The following is a 12,488-nucleotide window of genomic DNA, read 5'->3' as shown; positions in this document are numbered from 1 at the left end:
TGTCAGCTATAATGCACTGAGCAGACTGGTTTCCAGAGGGTGGTGGCTTCAGTGTTGTAATCACTGCGGTGTAGTTCATTAAGAAGCTATCAGAGAATTCCCCAGGGAACAATTTATACAGGATTATCCACTTGCCCTGAAGTTACCAGGGGACAAATGTCAGGAGTCAGTGACAAAGTGAGGGACTTGAGAGGAGTGCTCCTGCATACTTGGCAGTTCACACTGCAAGAGGAACAGGCTGGAATTGTTCCTGTTTTCTTTCTCCTCCTATATTTAAGTACAAAAGAAATGGTTTTCCAGCCTTCCTCCTTGTTTTGTGTTTGCTAACTGGAGCAGTTTATGCCTTTTAAGTTACCCAAAGTCCTGTAGGGAGCTGCTGTTGTGTTTGGGTGGGAAGCACAGGCTGGGACGGCAGGCACATGACAACTGGGGTGGCTAAAGAAAGGTGGCATTCACTTTATCACCTTATTCTGGGTGGAAACAATGTTTTCCAACTTTTGCAAGATTAGAGAGGAGCAGGAGGGGAAATATAAAAGGAGATTTTATTTGGGAGAAGGCAGTTTAGGAGTGAAGATATGCTTTCATAAGCTGAGAAGTGCCTAGGTCTCTGGAAGGAAAGCTTTTCTTTTGATCCCCAGGACCAGTGATAAATTTGGTGGGGTGGGATGAAGTGTGCTTGGTTTTTTAGGAGAGGAAGAAGCTGGGCTTGTTTTTAAGAGATGGTGGAAGAAGGGGAAGAGGAAAACCACCTTGAGGTGGTGTCTAGGCAGACAAGACAGCAGAGAGCTGTCCCAGGACTTGGCCGTGCCGGCTGGACTAGAGCAAGCTGAGCTTTGGAGTGGCATTTCCAGCCCTTCTAAAAACAAACCAAAAAATATGCTTCAGACATGTTCTTGTATAAGTGAACTGCTGCTCCTTTTGTTCATCTGACTGGGTTAAATTGCAATTTAATTGTTTAAAAAATTGTTTAGCAATGAGCTTTGATTTGGTCAGTCTGTTAGATCAGAAATGCTTCTTGGATCTCTTAAAGGAATTTCTTTGATTGGAAATTTGTTAGGTGCTTTTGTCCTGTCTGCTTTCTTTTTAAATTAATGTATTAAATACACTTTGCCTGTTAAAGGAAAATCTTAATTTGCAGTTTCTGTGTTTGCTCTTTCTCCAGAAGTGCTTGTGGTCGTCTTTCTGAAACCCTTGTCTGTGGCATGGTTTCAGTGGCAATGCTTTTGTGAAGTGGTTTTGAGAACTGTCACTTGGCAAGATCAGTGACTGAGTTAGGATCTCCTAGAAATGCAAAGTCTTGAGACTCCCTGGCCTCAGGAGAGGCTGTTTCAAAAGCTGCATTGAGGATTTTGAGTCGCTGCTGTTGAACTTTAGACACTGCTGCAGCAGCAGGTTTTTTCTCCTCATTTGGCATGCCATAAATAAATCTGTGGGCAGGGATTTAGTGTAACTTTTCACTCAGATGCAGCACAAAAATAGTCCAGAATGAAAAGGGACAATTATAAAGGGGTGTTTACAACAGTCTGTTGATCTTTTGACTTGCTTGTGTTGACTTCCCCATGCTCCAGCCCAGAATGGTGACAGTGCCATGGAGCAGAGTGCTTCCCTCATCATTCCCTGTTCCACTTACCCACTGTGGATTTAGCCAGGTACTGCTGTGCTTGGGAACCCCAGCTCTTGATTTCAAATAGCATCATTGCCTCCTCTGAACTAAGAGAATAGATGTGAATTAATCCCACTTGCATATCCCACCTTGGACTCCCAAAGGCATCTGACCCGTGGGTGACATCTCAGCTGCTGGGAAACCTCTGGGATACCGAGCAGGGAACAGCCTGGGCACAGCTGGAGCAGTAACCACATAAAGCAGCTCAAGGAATTTGGCAGCCCTGACTGCAGGTCCAGCCTGGGCAGGTGCAAAAAGCAGGTTTGACACAAAAAGCAGAGGCTTTCAGCTTTGCTCTGTGGCTGTCCCTCAGCAGTGGTGCCCTTGTCTTTTGTAACTTTGATGTTAAACACAGAGAAACAATCTGATGAAAAGCAGCTTTGTAAAGGAACCAGCTTTGTCAGGTGTGGATGTCTGATCTTGTGCAAGTAGGGTCTCACTGAGGTGCAGCACTGTCAAGGTGTGCACCATTACCATTTTCAGCTGCCACCTGCCCTGCTCCTCCCTGTGAAGATAACCTTTAAAAATTCCTGCACACAGGCTTAACTTTGTTTTCAGACTGTGTAAGCCACAAGTTCAGTAAATATTTGAAGACAAGCCTGATGCTTTATTACACTGAAGGAAAACAGAAGCTTTTGAGCTGCTAAGTCTGACAAGATCTTCAGTGACTGGCACATCTTTTAGTTCCTCAGGAAAACCCAAAGCAAGCATCTAGGCCAGTGCTTATCTGCATGCAGCCAGCAGCTCTGCTGAATTCAGTAATGCAGAGTGATTATTTCTGCAATTCAACAATGTTGAGTTTCTCAGACACCAAATACTTCACTTTTTGTTCATCTGTTCCATCCCACTTCCCTTTCTCAATATCCTAGATTTAAATCCAGTCTAGCCTCAAACTCATTACAAAAAGTAATTGACCTCTGGTAGTAATTTAACATTATTTTTTTATGGAGCCATGCAAGGGTATAAAATGAATCCAGCAAATCATAAAACTTGAATAGATGGAAACATCAAAAATGGTATGATAACTTTCACAAGTAAATTATTAAGTAATAATAATAATAATAATCCTGTTATGCATTTTGGTGTCTAGAATGGCAGTGGAGATGTTCAGCATTCTGACAGCTTGTGCCTTACAAAGGTTTTTGTTGGTTTTTTTTTTTGGTTTGGTGCCTCCTTTTTTGTTCTTTAATAGGACTCTGTGAAACCATCCTGAATGAGTCAAGCACCCTAAAGAATTAAAACCAGAGCTCAGCAAATAAGAATTTGGGAGCAACTGATTATATAATGGGAAAATATGACATCAAATCTCCTTTTGGAGCTACAGCATTTACTTGTGTGAGGTATTGGAGCTTCTACTGGACAAGGAGCAGTTCTGTGTGGGGACAGCTCTCTCTGGTGTCTGGAGAGCTTCTGGCACACCATGGGTTCAGCACTGCTCAGTGTAAGGAGAAGATGAGCTCTTGAGGATTTTAGAAGGCACTGACCTGCTCCTGGTTGTTCCTTTTTAGTAGCCATGCTGGTGCTTGAACAGCTGTGAAGGGTTTGTGAGCCTGGGAATGCAGGTTTGGCATTCAGGATTTAGAAATGGCCAGACCCCAGAGTACTCACATGACCTTGTACCTTTTCAGGATGGTTTTCATTCTCAGTACTGGGATTCTGCATCACCCTCTGCAACTGCAGCCTTCTGTCTCATAGTGTACCTAGAGGGCAACTGCAAATTTTGGGGTTTTTTCTGCAACTCTGCCTCCCTGAAGGAGAATACAGCCCTGGAGGACAGCAGTGGAATGGGCTCCTCACCTCTGGGGCCAGAGCATCTGCTGGGGCAGAGGGCCCAGAGCTGCTGAGCACCCTCTGATGCCTGGATGTGGGAGAATCAAGTGGAAATTGAGACCTTCCTGCCTTTTGCTGCTTTCCAGGCTCTCCATGCCAATAAATCTTCCTTTAATCTGTGACTTGACAGATTTATTGTACTAATAATTTATCGCTAGGATTAATACACATTTCCTTAATACCATGCTGTGCTGACCTCTGCTGTGCCTGGTTTCTGTACCAACTTAAATAAAGTGTAAAACAATGATTTCCATCCATTATTTGAACTAGTTCCTTTTCTCCTGCTTGCCAGGGAGCAGGCAAAGTTGTTGTTTGGGAGTGAGGATGACTACTCAGCACTAGAGTCTTAAAATTTACAGATAACTGTAATTAAATGTCTGGCTCACCCCTTTTGTGCCTTTATCTGTCTGTGCTGCCACTGAAGGTGATGAGCACATTTGAAAGTTGCTGTCTTTGCCACACTTGAGAAGGTGCTGAGGATGGAAATGCTGACAGTGCCAGCTCTGCTGGGCAGATTGATGTGTTAAAAGCAGATAAAACTGAGTGGGTTGTTTGTGCAAGATCAGAGGGAAATTGGATTGTGAGAGGCTGTTGGCTGCGTAATGCTGACATCGTGTCTTGTTCATTAGGGCATAATTGGATAGTGTCCTTAAGGGATATGGATTTCTCTGGTCCACACTCTCAGCACAGGGCCCAGAACAGGAAACAGGCTCAAATACACTCATTTATTGAAGTTCTTAGCTGTGCATAGGAAGTTTTTTACTTTGAGGCTTTATCTTTATTGTAAAAGGTGTGTTTTAGCTGTGGAATGACTTGAGACATATGCTTATGTAAGAGCAGTATTCCTCTGTACTCCTACTACAGCTCACCCTCTTTTCTCTGCTGTTTTGACAGTTTCATGCATTTGTTTGACCCCTTTTTCATTTTAAGAACAGATTTCCGAATGAACTTCCATTACCCACCCTTTAAACTAAGCAGTGCAGTTTTTAGTTGGTGGCATATCCCAAGGCATCACTCCTTTCCTTGAATGGAGGAGCAACGGGAACACATGCAGGAAGATCTGACCTTATATTTGAATATGCTGTATTTGGTTTTTGCTGGCTTCTAAATATCAAGTGGCCATGAAATGGGAAAGCTTTTTCAACATTTTGATTTAAATTAGGAAAACATTACTTGTAATCCAGATATTTTTTCCAGGTTATTTCATGGATTAACAGAAAAAATAAAGTATGTGAACATGTTCAAAACTCCTGAAATGCATGTCTAACTAATTATGTTTTCCCTTTGCAGGATATTGTCTGGGGGTTAAACTCTTTATTTACTGTAAGTAAAGGAATATTTTGCATGTCCACTTTCCTTTTTCCTGCCTGATTTAGTTTCAGCATCTGTCTCTGAAAGTTTAGGTCTTTATTTCCCTTGGCTTCAGTGGGTGTTCAGTGGGACAAGTATGAAATCAGGTTGTGCTTTTGCTTGTGGCATGCAGACTGTCTGAAATGCCAGCTTTTTGTACATGGATTTTACTTAGGTTGGAAATATTAGGGATGTTCTGATAACAAATTTGGGATCTCCAACACAGTATGAAACTCTTTCTGCTGATTTGCAGGAGACAGAAATTCATACTGCTCTGAGAAGATATTGTGTTGGTGTTATTCTTTTTAAAATATGCTCTTTAGGAATTAAAGACTGTCCTGCAGTCTCATTCCTGGTTTGAACACTTATATTCCTATTCAGGGGCTTTGCATAAAACCTGACTTGACAAAGAATTTATGTGATTTTATTCAGGGATTCCGTTTCCTCCCTTTTTTATCAAGATTGATGGGAGTAAGGAACCTGTAATTGCAGGAGCACCTTGGAAATGGAGGAGAGGGCAAGAAGCTGCAAGAGGCAGGCAGAATGCAAAAACAGCTGCTTTTGCCCTAAAAGTGGAGAGAGGCTAAGTCTTTACAAAAGTCACCTTTTTTAGGGGTTCCTTTCCTCAGCTATTGCTACTGGGTGGGAAGGTCAGGAGAAGGCAAAGAGCATCACTAACTTGGTGGCTACATTTGTTATCCCCTCTGGAGAGACCAACCCCAGCCACTCCAGGGTGTAGAAGGAAGCTTGGATTTCCTGGCATCCAAAGTCTTGGTTGTTTTTTTTCAACAACTTCTTTGGTAAATTGATGTAAAACCTTGGAGAACATTTGCCATTCCAGCAGAAGTGAATTGCATTTCATAGCCAGTCTCCCTGTGCATGCCAAGTAAGTGGAAGGAAACAAAACCCTCAGGGGCAGAGCTGCACATAAAAATTTTAGGCAGAGAGCTGCAGAAAGGGGTGGTCATGACTAGGAGACCACAGGGATTTGTCATGGCTGGTAAGAGCTGTGCTTCCCTCCTGGGTTTTCCTCACACCCAGCTTCTTGTAAATAATTAGGCTTTGAAAAGCTGGCACTGAGATCACACTGGTCTGGAAGAATCATAGGGGGTTTCACTGAAGAAAGTGAGTGAAAATGAGGTGGGTTGATGTCCTGGTTGGAGTGAAACATGGGGTTTGCTGCTTGAAGATGAGTTGGGGCTAGCGGGAGCCTTTCACATTGTGGGATTTTCACTTAGACTGGGGAAAGATCTGGGCTGTAGACAGAACAGGGGCCTTGTGATTCATTGTTACTTTTAATGATAATTCCTCATCTCCATTGTTTTTAGCCCTAGACCCTTTCTCCTTCCAAAGTTAGTATTTGAGATGAAACTGAGAGGCCTGAGGTTTGTTGTGACTATTTCTGCTCCCTGACCCCACTTGTCCTTAGTTCTCTGGGTCTTTGCACTCTTTTTCCTCTAGGCTTTGTTTTTCCCAGAGCAATTAAACTTCTCTGTCAGGCTATTGGTTACATAGCTTCATCACAAAGGGAATTAAATTGCTTTTCTATGGAGGTGGAATTAAGGAAACTCCTGCAAACAGTGTGCTGATAAAGTAGGAAGTTTTTTAAGTGTTTACTTTGCCCTCTTAACAAAATCCCACAGGAATTGTGCATCCTGGAGGTTTGACTGTTCCTCCAAAATTGAGTTTTCCAATAGAAATGCATTGACTTCCAGGGAGAAGTGCCATGGGGCTGTGTGTGGCCCACACCAGAAGGGCTTAAATGCCCTGGTGCCGTTGCCATTTAATTGTCCTGTGATTTGGTTTCCAATTACCAAACTAATTTGCATTTACCTTTGGCAGGGACACCACCAAGGCAGTGATTAAATGGCACTGCCCTGTTTGCTTTGTGCCATTATCTTGTGAGGGCTTTGGGCTCCTTGTGATGCAGTGAGTGGGAGCCCCTCAATGTTCTCTCTGTTTCTTTTCCAGGATCTTTTGAATTTTGACGATCCTTTGAATATTGAGGCTGCAGAGCATCATTTGCGTGACAAGGTGAGTCAGTGGTTTATTTAAGGCAGGTTGTTCCTAAACAAACACACATTCTGTACTCAGCAGTTCCCAGCCAGTCCTTTTAGAGGGGTGGAGCTGCTGCTTGAGGCAGTCGAGTGACTCATTATATCAGCAACCAATTATTCAAACAAAAAGTGCTTTCTCTGGGAAAGTAAACTCCACACAGCACTGTTAGTCATCATATACTGGGGGTTGTGGGCTATAATGTGGTCACAGCCCCAAAATAGATGATCTTTTCCTTCTCCTGTCTGAGATTTCCCCTGAAGTTTTGTATGTTCTGTGTAACAAACTGATGGTGAGTTGGTTTGACATGGTGAAATGAGTGACCTTTGCCTTAGAAGACATCTGCAGAGATCTCTTTCTCTCTTTCCAAAGGCAGCTCTTTTATTCAGAGGTGCATGTATTTATAAAGCCAGGAGAAATCTGGGCAAGTTTAAAGAACAGGAGCGTGGAAACTTCTAATTTCTTTTTACTGATCCTAATATTCATGTGTGTATTATGGACTGGGCAAAGCAGAACATGGCCTGGTGAACATAAATGAGATGTACTGCTCACATCTGAGCAAAAGTGCCAATTTCTTTGTATCCATCTCCACAATTCCATCATGTTACACTACACAGATGTATTCCTCAAGCACATGAAACTCACACTTGGTATTTTCAAGACCTCTTGTTCTAATTTAAACTCTTCCAACACTTTTGTTGAAGTTAACCTTTAAGATTGAAGAAAGTTTCCAGGTAAGCAAGTGTTGATTGGAAGAGTTCATTGAAAATACAGTCAGGCAGCATACCTAATTTATCTCATTTTTTCGAGAGGAAATACCAGGATTGCAAGTTCATCTTTCCAGCTGTTTTTTGATTAATGAGATCTTGTAGCTATTCTGGTATTCATCCCTGTTTGCAGGGCTGAGATGAGAACATAAAGCAAAGCTGGAAAAAATTGTCTACAAACCTCCTCTGGAAGAGAGGGGTCTCTGTGGTTTTGTTTTGTCTTGGAATCACAGAATGGTTTGGGTTGGAAGGCACCTTAAAGCCCATCCCCTTCCACCTCCTGTCCCTGGGTGGTTAAAATTGGTGTCCTGAACCTCTCAGCCTCATTGAGAGATGGGAAATCTTGGGAATCCACAGAAAGGTAAATGCTACCTGATTTAAAAGACACACCTCCCTCAAAACCAGAAGTGAGCCCTCAAAAACAGGTACTTCTACACTAATTGCATGGGGGTTGTTTGAAGAAGTGAAAAGTAAATTGAGTATTTTTTTGACAGTCTTCTAAATCACAGTTTTTTTGGGAACAAACATTTCTTGTTTATTAAACTCCTAGCACTGTCATAAGCATCTGTAAAATTCGTATTATGCCATTTAAATTTATTTTTTTTTTGGAGCTTATCTGAATTTAATGTAGGCATTTCATTGACAGTGACAGCACCAGGTAGGGCTGGACTCTCTGTAGTGTGTTTTGTGGTGACATCAAAAAATCCCAGTGCTGCCTTTGTGGAGAGAATAAATAATGCAAAGGAGAGAAAAAGCTGCAGTTGCAGCCTGAGTTGTTTTTTTGATTTTCCCTGGTAGAGATGTCATTTTCCATAAACACTTTGTTGTGGAGTCAGACTGCTGTGGTCCCATCCTGGCTCTTAAGAAATACTTGCAGTGCCCTATAGGATTAATATGGGAATGCTGATTAATGCTAATTAATTAATTACATGTGTAATATGATTCCACAGATAGCATACATGTAATACATGCTTGCATGTTCAGTATCTGTATGAGCAGATGAACAAATCCATCTACACAGGAACAGTTCTGTACACAAACATCTGTGTCCAGCAGGGAGTCCTGGGAGTGTGTGCTGTGTAACAGCCAAACCACTGCACCTCAGGCTGTCTCCTGTGGTTCTCCCAGGGGAGATGACTCACAATCTCATTGATGTCCCTTCAGATTGGAAATCCTGGCATTCCTTTGCTGACTTCCCAGGCTGAGCCTGGCTGCCCAAGAGGGTAACAGCTAATCCCAGGCCTTGTCTGTGGTTATTGAGAGCTGAGGCTGGGGTTTGGTCAGCTCTAGGTCATCACAAATGACTCCTGCCTTGCAGATGTGGAAAAAGTCACGTCAGAGATAGCAAATCCCTATTGCTGATTCTTGGGAAACAGCTGTGCTGGGAATGTTTGTGTTAGATCAGGCTGGAGGGGGCAGTTGTGATCCCTTTCTCTGTAAGGCACCTCTCCGCCTTTGCATTAAATCTGTGGTCTATAACTGAGCATGTAGTTGTGCCTTTTGGAAAAGCAGCCTTGTTCTAAGATGTAAAATGATAAAAAATTCAGAGCTCAAGTTCTATAAAGTGATTGCTCTATTAACATGTTTTATCTGAAATGTGTGTTAGTTCACCATCAGCTTCCAGCCCTCCAGGACTTCCTTTAGCTCCAGGAAGGAGCTGTCAGTTACTGAGCTTGTTCCTTTGCAGCTTCCTTCAGCCAGTGAGCAAGTAACTTTTACAAGCAATTTAAAAATTAAAGATGTTTGTTTATGCAGCTTTACTCATTTTACACTTCTCCCACACACACCTTGCTAGGTGCCAGTAATTGTTTAGCAGGCTGCACAACAAATTTGGGCAGATTTACCAACACCTGACCTGTTTTCCCAAATGCTGGACATCCTGGTGCCCACATTGCTCTGCAGTTGGGTGACAGTCACTGGAAGATAATCAGAATAAAAAGATGATTGATGTCTCTGTGTAAACTAAGCAAGGAGTTGCCCAACATTCAATCTTCTCACACTGATACAATCTCAGTAGTTTGGTGGTATGAGTTTTCTTGCTGAATTTAAAGAAGCTCTTACTAATTAGTGAGCTTGGACCGCTCTGCATTGAGCACAGAAGTCTGTCACTAGTTATGGATAGCCAGAGCCATTAATTGTCAATCAAGTCAATTCCATGGATTCTAAAGCAATGAGCAAGTGTTTAAGTTTTAATGACTACTCACTTAAAAATTATGTGAGCTAAAAATTGTAGGATTTGCTGGTTTTTATACAGCAAACACATAGAGCTTTACTGCTCTGCTCTGTGGCAGCCAGGTAGGCTGAATACTCAAATAACAGAGTTAGAGCTTGGCAGTGGAAAACCAAGTGAGCTTAGTGCTTCAGGACTTGTGGATTCCTCATCCAGAGGTGCTGTGTCTGTGATTTGTTAGCTGAAATCTGGGAAATACTTTCCATATGTCCATCTGTCACGGCTGCTTTGGGAACTGCCTCAGGACATTGCAGTTCTTTGCCAGGATCCTTAAAAGCCCTTACATTTCCTAGTGGTGTTTACTTCTGCCAGAAAACATTTCAAAGCCATTTGTACAACACACAACAGAAGATTCATTGCACGCTTCATGTGGCTTAAAGTAGAAATGTTTTTCCAAGTATTCCTTAGATTTCTTCCTTGCCCAGGCCTGCTGTGCCAAGAACCCTAATGCTGTGTCCTGTTTGAATTGTATTTACCCTGTATTTGGTGCAATTCAAGCAAACCTTTGTCATCCTGCAGATTAGCAAACATTCATTTACTTTTCCATCCTTGTGATCTGGAGTTGTTTCAGTAGTAGGGGAAGCTGAGTTACATCTCCCTCTGTTGTTTCCCTGCACAATCTTTCCATCTTAGTGAAACCCATCTATCAGCATTCAGTGCTTTGTGCTGTGTCCTTGGGAAGGACTAAGTCCCTTCCACTTGGCAGGGAATTTTTCTTCCTCCTTGTGAAAATCCAATTTATCGTATTTACCTGCAGCTCTGAAGTGCCAGAGCTGAGAAATGTAATGGGAATAGGTGTGTGTTTGCCAAGGATCCACTTTAAACACAAGTGTTTTTTACTTAATTCAGCGAGCCCTGATTTTATTTGCATCTTCTTTGGAAAGCAGCATTTAATGCTCAATTATTTTGCATAGGTTTGTGTGGAGGAGTTTGGCTCTGGAATGACTTCTGCAATTCTTTCTTTAATTTTTAAATTTTAATTAAAGCTTTCTCTAGGTGACAAAGAAAGTAAGGTTTTTATTTCAGGATTGTTTCTGTGGAGATGGATTTATGAAGTTCATGGTGTTAGGGAATCCGAAGCGGTCTCTTCAGGTTTCCTCTTAGGATTGTAATTGCCCTACACATTCTCAGTCCTTTAGGGAACTTGGCTTAAAAAACCCAGTCCTTCCTGTCAGTGGCTTGTGATCTTTGCAGGTTGTTCTAATATGTCTTGTGGGATGAATATTATCCTAAAGTTACTGTGCTGTCCTCACTAGTGAGAGCACTAGTCTAATTCCATGAGAAATTCCACTGGTAGGAACTGTTGCTGAGCATGGATTTGAAGAATTTTTATAACCTTTCATAATTGTAGGCAGTTTTTTAGACTCCTTAAACAGCAAACAGTTCTGAATTTTTGCAGAAGAATCTTAATTTCTCAAGCATTGCCCAGAGAAGCTGTGGCTGCCCCATCCCTGGAAGTGTCCAAGGCCAGTTTGGACGGGGTTTGAAGCAGCCTGGGGTAGTGGAAAGTGTCCCTGCCCATGGCAGGGGGTGGAATGGGATGAACCTCTAACCCAAACCAGCACCTGACAAAGTGTCAGTGATTGGGCTAGATACCTCCTGAGAACAGGTGAGCCATGGGAAAAGATTGTCAGCAAGTAAGTAATGAAAGTAAGAAACAAATACAGATTTTCTGCAGATGATCTTGAGGCATCCCTTTTGGAAACACACCGAGTTGAATTTCCCCCCAGATTTTCCATTTTCATAAAAAGCTGTCATTGCCCAGCACAGCCTCCTCAGTTCTGGAGCCACCAGAAACCAGCAGCAGGTTGGGATTGTAAAGCTTTTTGGCCAAGAATTTCCTCCTTGTTGGTTATTTTTTTTTAACAGACACTTAGGTCTGGCCTGGGAAGCACATCTCAAAGTGGAAAGGGATTCCTGTCCTCATGTCTCACCTCAAGTTTAATCAAGCACCAATCTGAGAGCCTGGTGCTTTCTTCTCTGAATTATTCCTCAGGGTGCTAAATACAGGAGCTGGCAGATTTGGGACCTTCTATCACTGCTGAAGTTTGGAGTAATTTTGTCCTTGCACTGCTGGTGCCTTCAGACAGCTAAAGAGTCCCAGAGCTCTGTGTCATTTCAAATCTGATCTTTCTAAAGGATCTTGCAAAATAATGTCATGGCCAGCTGTACTTTCATCTTCCTGGCTTTTTATTTTTTGTGCTCATACATAATAAGGGCATAATTACATTTAGATTTAAGCCTTCCTTCAAATTCCATTTTTCTGTATAGCTGAAGAAAAGCATTTGAAACTAAATAATGCCTTCAGATTTGGATTCTGCTTTATCTTAAATTGATCATGTTGAATTTAGTTGGGTTTTGTTTTTTTTTCTGTTAATGTAATTTCCTGTCTCAGGAGATCAGTTTGTTTGAAATGCTCTTTGATACATCTGAATGAAAAGCATGCTGTAAATGCCAGTGTGCCACAGGTGTGTTGGATCCTCTAAGCAGACAAACTAAAAAACTTGGAAGTTTGGGGGGAAATTACTCATTATCTGTATTTCTTCTCAGATCTTCTGGTTTAAAGTAGTTCATTTAAATGATTTACAGTAGT

At 42.0% G+C, this 12,488-nt stretch overlaps 1 protein-coding gene across 10 annotated transcripts in view; it reads left to right on the top strand.

Moving 5' to 3' along the window:
• Nucleotides 1-12,488, top strand: part of UBE2F (ubiquitin conjugating enzyme E2 F (putative)) — a 54,426-nt gene that overhangs the window by 27,673 nt on the left and 14,265 nt on the right. For 4 of the 10 annotated variants that reach the window (XM_015634993.2, XM_033516171.1, XM_033516173.1 and 1 more), the window contains exons 8-9: nucleotides 4,784-4,816; nucleotides 6,815-6,877. In XM_015634993.2, the coding sequence (XP_015490479.1) occupies nucleotides 4,784-4,816; nucleotides 6,815-6,877 (96 nt within the window). Of the gene's footprint in view, nucleotides 1-3,291; nucleotides 3,741-4,783; nucleotides 4,817-6,814; nucleotides 6,878-12,488 lie in introns of those variants that run through there. The other 6 variants (XM_033516169.1, XM_033516167.1, XM_033516168.1 and 3 more) reach the window with 2 other exon arrangements.

This window comes from Parus major, chromosome 7 (assembly GCF_001522545.3).
Source record: "Parus major isolate Abel chromosome 7, Parus_major1.1, whole genome shotgun sequence".
Lineage (NCBI taxonomy): Eukaryota > Metazoa > Chordata > Aves > Passeriformes > Paridae > Parus > Parus major.
This window is presented reverse-complemented; position numbering and strand designations above follow the sequence as displayed.